General features: G+C 50.0%; 1 protein-coding gene across 1 annotated transcript; it reads right to left on the minus strand.

Moving 5' to 3' along the window:
- Positions 1 to 384: 384 nt before the first annotated feature.
- POU4F3 (POU class 4 homeobox 3) lies at positions 385 to 1,736 on the minus strand. The gene is made up of 2 exons (XM_054977040.1): positions 1,617 to 1,736; positions 385 to 1,335 (listed from the first exon to the last, which is right to left on the minus strand). The coding sequence occupies exons 1-2, from the start codon at positions 1,734 to 1,736 to the stop codon at positions 385 to 387; spliced, it is 1,071 nt and encodes a 356-aa protein (XP_054833015.1).
- Between the last annotated feature and the right edge of the window lie 6,436 nt (positions 1,737 to 8,172).

Below are 8,172 nucleotides of genomic sequence, written 5' to 3' on the forward strand. Positions count from 1 at the left end.
CACATCTAAAAAAAAAATGGTTCATCCTCTCTTGGGGTCCATCTCCCCTCCACACCACGTCTCTCCTTGAATTTCTTATTGCGTTTTTAATTTTTTTTTAAAAAAAACAGTCTCTCTCTCAAGTTTCCCCTCTTCCAGCCAAAGTGACAAGCGTCATACACTCTAGTGCACAAGAAGACACACAATCTAGTGGACCGTGACTCCGAAGGATGCAACCGGGGCGGGAGGGGCGCCTGACTTCGCCTTCAGCCGAGAACGGCGGGGAAGCGCAACCGAGGGCGGGAGGGGAGCCTTCGAGGAGCAACGGCTCGGCTGCCTGGGCGGGCGGTCCTTGCAGAGAGACGCATCCCTGCGGTTCGGTTGGGGTCTGGAGGCCGCTGCGGCTCAGTGCACGGCCGAGTACTTCATGCGCTTCTGTTTCTGTCTCTGGTTGCAGAACCAGACCCGCACGACGTTCTTTTTGAGGTCCAGTTTCTCGGCGATGGCGGCGATCTTCTCGGAGGAGGGCCGCGGCTGGATGGCGAAGTAGGCCTCCAACGAGCGCTTCTCCGGCGCCGCGATCGAGGTCCGCTTGCGCTTGCGCTCGGCGCCGTTGAAGAGCTCGGGCTTGGCGTTCTTCTCCCGGTAGGCGGCTTCCGCCTCCTCCAGCCAGGCTTGCAGGACGGGCTTGAGGGCGATCATGTTGTTGTGCGACAGCGTGAGCGACTCGAACCTGCAGATGGTGCTCTGGCTCAGCGAGCCCACGCCGGGGATCTTGAGGTTGGCCAGCGCCGCGCCCACGTCCGCCTGGGTGACGCCAAGCTTGATCCGCCGCTGCTTGAAACGCTCGGCGAAGGCCTCCAGCTCCCGCGGGTCCGACTCCACGTCGCTGAGGCACGCCAGGCCGTTGTGCGCCGCCGAGACCTGGACGGCCGCAGAAGGGGGCGGCGGCGGCGGCGGCGGCGGGTGGCCCATGCTGGCCATGGCCTGGTGCAGGTGGCCCATGGCGGCGCCCAGGTGGGGGTGGGCGTGCGGGTGCAGCGGGGCTGCCATGACGGCGCCGTGCTCGGGGCCCCCCATCAGCGCGGGCGAGAGGTGGTCCAGGAGGTCGCCGTCGAGGCCTTGGTGCGCCACGGCGTGATGGTGGTGGTGGTGGTGGTGGTGGTGGTGAGCGGGGGCCGAGATGGGCACGGTGGGCGAGGAGGTCGACGTGCACGGGACGCTGCTCATGGTATGGTAAGTGGCGTCTGGCTTGAAAGGGTGGCTCTTGCCGTGGGAGACCAGGTCCACAGCCGCCAGAGCTTCAGCCCGGGCCAGCAGACTCTCATCAAAGCTTCCAAATATATTGCCCTGGAGCTGCAAGCAAGAACGCGCAGAGCGGAGTCAGTGGGGAATACTGTCAAGTCAGGATTCAAACACATTTTCTCTCTCCCTCTCCCCCGCTCGAGCACAGAGAGTCTTCCTCAAAGCTTAGGTCATAAAAATTAATATGAAGGCAGGAGAGGCTTTGCTTGAATAGACATGTGGATCGAGGGGGGGGGGGGGAAGACGCGATTGTTCTGTGACATGAAAAAAACATTAAGCCGGGGCCTGTCAAAAATGTGCCTTAAAGCAGTAATTATGCTTCATCTACATACCTGCGGGGCTGGGAGGCACACGCGGCGCATCGCCTCCGAGCTGGAGTGCAGGCTGGAATACTTGGCTTCCTGCAGGGCAGGGTGCATGCCGAACGGCTGCTTGGCGTTCATGCCCATCATCTTGGCGCACCTTGCAGGTAGGCAGCCCCTGACATCGAGTCAGGGCTGGATCTCTGGCTGGCGACTGTCAAAGTGAGCTATTTTCAATGACAAAGCTTTCCTCTCCCCTCCCCCCCCCCCCCGCCGCCCGTTTCCACCTCGGTTTCTTCACTCATCTTACAAGCAGCCTGCCTGTGATGGGACCAGCACCCTGTGCGCAGGCGTGCATGGACTGGCGAGAGGAAAGGGAAAATGAGCCCCAGGGATGGGAACCGCGCGGCGGAGGGGACTGACTGTCCCGCCGGAGAAGCAGGCGAAGCTTCTGCCAAGCTCAGGCGAAGGAGGCCGCCCTGCCCGCCCAGCCGGGTGGGAAAGTTCCTAGCCTGGCGTCCAGAGCCTCAGCCCAAATAACCCTCTTTCCTGGAATAAATTAGCAACTGTCCCAAGGCGGTGACCTGAGCTCCGTTGCGGTTTTTTTCGCTTCCCATTTGCAACAGTGTTCAGTGTAACTGACCAGAGGGAAACTGATATGTCTTTTATTGGTCCGGCTCTTGGTTTAGAATGGTGGCGATCATTTCTAGCGCCATCAGCGCTACAGAAAAGAACCAAATGTTTTTTTTTTAAGGAAAGGGCTCACAGTAGAAACTGACAGATCGACCTGTTGGATCATGACAAAGTTCGCAAACAGTTCAGGATAAATTCCCTCCCCATTTGATTGCAAACTCGCCTAAATCCAAATTAATAGACTCTGACCCCCCCCCCCCCTGGATTCTCTGACCCTTGGGTTTCAGTGGAAGTCGGTTTCACGACAGGTGATTAGGATCGGAACGAATCCCTTCTAATCGATCCCATGTCCTCCACAAAATGAAATGGGGCCAGGGTTTGGTGTTAAATGATTTTGTATTTTTGGCTAACCCTCTGGCTATCCGATTTGTTTTAAGAAGAAAGGCGTTAGGTTTCTCGTTGGTGCTGCTTCGAACTTTAAAACGCATACATTCTGGAAGGCAAATCCAATTGCTCTGGGCTCAGCTTTGGAACTCTTTAGGTTCCATGAATGTTCACACAAGAAATGATCTCATGGTTAGATAAATTCAGGTGGGTAGTCGTGTTGGTCTGCAGCAGAACCACGAGATTCGAGTCCAGCAGCACCTTGAAGAACCAACAGAGTTTTTAGCGCATAAGCCTCGGAGAGTCAAAGCTCCCTTCGTCAGATACTTTGTCGGTCTTCAAGATGCTACTGAACTCGAATCTAGTTAGATAAAGTGGCTGTTCACGAACACGGAAATGGAGAAGTCTCCTGAGAACATAAGGAAGAAAATTAGGTCCCGGGGATGAGGAACAAGGACCGCGAACTGAAAACGAGCTTACGGAGACATAAAGGGAGAGGTCGCATACCAGCTATCTTAACGCAGGGGACCCAGCAAAACACTCATGTGAACAGAGGAAGTGAGTTGGTGGGATTAATTTAGGACTTTTTGTTCCCCTACCTTCTTCCGCAGCTGGTCAAGATACTTTGGTTCCCTGGACCAAACTCCCAGGGTTTTTTAAAGTGACCAGACTCTTGGGGGGGGGGGGGGATTGGAAGGAACCTCGATTATGAGGAGGGGGCTCGTAAGTCTCCCTTGAGCCCTTCTCTTGATCGAAAACGGCCTCAGGGAGCGCTATTTACCCCTTTGAGAAAATGCAGCGCATTCGCTTGGGTGGGTTATTCAGATTTGTGGAGCTGGACGGGACAACGCCAGGATTCCTTCCGATCAATGCTTTCCAGCCAACTCTTTCCCTGGACTGGCTGGCTGCGCCATCCTAAGCATCTCATATCTGAAGAAGGGAGCTCTAACGGTTTCCCTCCTAGAACGAGCGCCAACCTAAGCACAGCCCGCGTCCTTCTAAGCGCATTGGCTTCAGCAGAACACCGCAACTCTGCTTAGAATAGCGCAGAGGAAAGGCCGAGAGCAGCAAAGCGCCGCCAGATCAGAGCCCGTCACCGCGGCTGGTTGCGAGCAAGCGGCCCTCGATTCCCGGCAGCGCCCAGCCCTGTCAGCCGGGGCCATTCATTCCCTCGGTACTGCAGGCAGGCTGTTTCGGGCAGGCAGCTCCGCGCACTCCTGGGGAGTCTCAGGGGTTTCTCTGAAAGAGCGCCTCCGTCCCTTTCTCGCAAAGCTCCTGCTCAGTTCGGGGTTGCTGCTCGGCTTCCCTTGACTTCTCTTTCCCTTCATGCCCATTTCAATAGGCTCTGTCCAAACGCCCAAGCGCAGGGAAGCCCAAGAGACGACCCCAATAACGGAGGCGCAAGCAGGCCGAGCAGCCGTCTGTTCGCAGTCCAGGTGGGCAATCATGGCGGAGAGCGCAGCAAAGCCAAGAAACCGCAAACGGCTGGGTGGTGGGGTGGGAATACCATGCACAGTTGGTTGTGCAGAAAAGGTTCTTGCAGTTAGGCACTCAAAGGCCGTTTCCACATGCTGTTAAAGAGACGGTCTACTTACTGAAGGCTGGTGTTTTCCCCACAGATTCCAGATGCCTCCGATTTCAAAGCGGAAGCAGGCTGTTTGTCTTGCGTCTAATCAGCGTCTTTTCTGAGACCGGGATTTCCCGCTCTTTCCATGCGGGGGTCAAGGACGCTGATTAGAGCAAGACAAACTGCCTGCTTCTGCTTTGAAATCGGAGGCATCTGGAATCTGTGAAAAAAAACGCCAGCGTTCAGTAAGTAGACCATCTCTTTAACAGCATGTGGAAACGGCCAATCACTGGCATATAATCCGGATTGACTACGGGAGGCCACAGGATCAAATCCTTCACCTTAAAAGGCAGACTCTTAATCCCTCAATTGCTGAACCGGAGACCCCTGAAAGGAGTGGAGGCAGCACCTTTTACGCGCTACCTGTCACCCACTTGGCGGTGGATGGATGGGAATCTGCCCTCCCCCCTCCATTCCCTTCGAAGACTGGCCTTGTCTTAAAATGTGTTGCGGGCCGGGTGTAGGTTGCCTCGTACTCCTTCCACAAAGGAGTACAAATTATAACCCTGTATTCCGCAGAGGAATCCTGTGAATGAATACAGAAGAAACAGTGGAGGCGACAGCTTTTGGCTTGAGGAGGATGCACGCCTTTCAGTTACGCAAACTTTTTCTTCAGTCCAAAGAATGCCGTGTGACCCCCCCCCCCCCCCAACTGTGCACATGTTCCCGTCAGCTAATAGAGGCGGTTCCGTTTAAAACGCTGGAGCTGCAGCTAATACACCGTTAATCAGAGGGCCGTTTGCAGTGACCACAGATTTCTCTTTTTCCTGCAGTGGTTTTGGGGCCATACAAACTGAAATGAAATGAATAGCATATTTGTATTGAACCAGTTTACCAGCTTCCACGTGCAAATTCTTGCTCCGATTTAGTCTTGATTAAAAAAAAACCCTAGCGTCCACCATGCTACTCCATGTCTCTGATGAGGTGTCCAGCAAAAACAGCATATGTCAAGGCAAGTTTTTTAAAACTTTGCTAGACCCAAGCTTGCTGGTTTCCTGGGGAACAACTTGCTTGTGACAGTATCCCAAACAAAAGGACCTACAAAACATTTAGGAGCGTCCTGCTGCCTCTCTTATCACTTGTAGAATTCTCTTTGGATATGCTTTTTAAAAAAAAATAGAAAAATCTCAAAAGCACATGTCAAAAGACAGTTCCCTATTCCAAAGTGACTTGGGGACAACAGGGTTGGACCAAGGACCTACCAAGGTACTTCCTTGCACTGGTGTTCTTTCCACGAATCTCCCAGATCCCCCCAAAATCAGATATTTTGAAGGACTGCAGCACAAGGCTATCCTCAATGCAATGCTCATGAAGAAGGGAGAAGAGTCTGTACTCTGGTCTGTATTTGACATTGGGATGTCCAGTTTCATCAGATCAGATGTTTGCACTATCAGAATGAACAGTTACTTCAAACTTCTCCTGTCTCTCCCCTTTTAAAAACACCTCCAGAGTCCCCGAGTTTTGACCCTCAGTTTTAAGGTTGTCCTGTATTACTTTGGCAAAGTCCTTGATTCTCTCTATATTCTGGATTATCATTTTTGAAGTAATGTTTAAATTTAGAGTGCCTCCCATCTTCCCTTGCAAAGCTGGGATTGTACCATTCGTGGTCACTTGCAAGGTACAGCTGGTTGGTGGCTTAAGTGGGGAGAACTCTGAGTGCATCTTAAGCACTTGAGGTATGACAAAGTTCTTGTTATCCCTGAACACTTTCCAAGCAATAATACGCAAGAACGAGTAACAAACCATGTCTGGCTTTAGCTCTAGGTTGTCCACTGAAACTGTTATTATCCTACACAACTTAGGAAGCCTGAAGAAGGGAGCTGTGTTGGGGGTCCTCCATTAGCTTCCCAAGTGCTGTTTGTATTGCCAAATGCTGCTGGCATAACGTTTAAGGAGACATCACCAATACATGTAAGTGATTCAGGGAGCATTCCTAAGCAGAGGGGCATAGAAGAGTGTCATTTTGCTTAGAAATGCAATTCTAAGGATACTCTCTTCGTAATAAGTCCTGTTGGATAATATGATGGGACTTACTTCCCAGAAGACCTGCTTAGGATTGCTCCCTTACAGCTCAATCCTAAGCATGTCTATGCAGAATCTTACTCAGTGGCTTACTTCCAGGAAAGCATTATTTGGATTGTCCTGTACAGAATGTAATATGGTAATCTATGGTTTAGATGGGAGTAACTCTGCATAGGACTGCACCATTGGTGCAGGGAGCGCCAGAGGACTGGCCTCATACTGAACTCTCTGGAGCAGTGGTACTCCAGTGGCAGTTCACCAAGAGCTGCATTTGCAATTCATTACCATCAAGCCAAAGAGACACATGACTACTCTATGCCCTGGCCACCAACACACATATGGTACTCTAAGATATAGCTATTAATATGAAAACTATAATTATGGCCTTTTAAATTACCAGAGAACATGTAGAGTTGTCTCTCCTCGCCACTGCTGAAATGTAGCCAGCTCCTGTGTATCTGGAGTGAAGGGTAGGGCCCCCCCTCTCTGCTTGCTTGCTCTCGCCTCAGCATAGCAGGACTAGGGCCAGCTTGCTCTTTCTTTGGGTGGCTGCTGTGGTGGTTCCACTTTCTCTGCCCTGCAGCCAGCTTGCTGTCCTTCCAACAGTTCCCCTGGTTGTTGAGACAAGAGCACAAAGGCTGCAGAAAAGTGGGAAGGGGTTGTTGGGAAAAAATAAGGCCCTTTACTTACATCCCTGGAATGACGCCCACAGCTCAAGGAGGCTCAGAGCGTATCCATCCTCCAATATCTCCAGAAGTAGTTGTTTTAAGGTGGGAATCCATTTCCAACCACAAGCCTTGTCCATTTTTTTTCTGGAACATGGGAAGATGTTCCATCAGGGAAAAGCTACAAGCAGCATGCCAAAGAGCCACATGTGGCTCCCAAGCCAATGGGTGAGTATCACTGATCTGGAGAAATTGGCTCCTAAATTTAAGTCTCTGTGGATGGTCCATAGAACTATAAGAAATTAAAGACATCAAAAACTGTTCTTTATAAGTTAAGAATACTTCCTATCTGTCAGCATGCAATCAATGAGATAAGGACCATAGACTTTATGTTGCATTACCTACTACCTACTACCTGTTGTCTTAAATATGTGCTCCTATGAGCTACGTGCTTCATGTGGTCTAATGTCAGCTCTAGAATTGCTTATGTTGTTTCAACATTTCTTCAACTCTGTATGGATTCTTACTAACGCTATGTCTTTGTAAACTTGTGTTTATTTACCCTTTGGCATTGTTTATGGAAATGTCCTTGAAATTGACTGTACGAATCTCACACTGTGTAATCTGGCTGGAGTTTCAGTGACATAATTACATAAATAAAATGGCATAAATAAAATGACATAAATAAAATAAAAATAAAATAAATAAATTATGCTAAAAGCCACCTCTAAAATGGTGAAAAGGTTAAGTAAATGTGATGTTATAAACTTTTCCAAGTTGTTCTCAGCAAATTTTGATGTCATATCTTCACCAGATACCAATACATGATATAATTTCTATGATTTTTGGTTTCACAATTACTTCAGGTATTTCAGTTTCAGTATCAATGTGGGTTATATTTGATTTTCTGATCCCCAAATGCTCAGATTCCATTAAATGGTGATACAATTAAAAATTTGCCAACTTTTCATGTTAGCTGTAAAAATATCATGTGATTCTGTCATTTTTTCCTGAAATTATCAGGCTGCAAAGGACACTAATTGTCCCAGTCTTCTTACCATAAGAGAAAGCATAAGAGAAACGAAAACAGACACCTTAGAAGATGGAGCTGCTCTATTGGCTCTCAGGCCCATCCACCAGAATTTTACAAAATGGAGCAACAAACAGCCCACAGGAATATCTGGGAAGGAGACCAGTCAGTGTTGCTTTCCGTTTAGTTTTGGGCTGGGGAAGAAGTCTGTATCTCCTGACAATG

Source organism: Eublepharis macularius, chromosome 4, assembly GCF_028583425.1.
Source record: "Eublepharis macularius isolate TG4126 chromosome 4, MPM_Emac_v1.0, whole genome shotgun sequence".
In the NCBI taxonomy this organism is placed as follows: domain Eukaryota; kingdom Metazoa; phylum Chordata; class Lepidosauria; order Squamata; family Eublepharidae; genus Eublepharis; species Eublepharis macularius.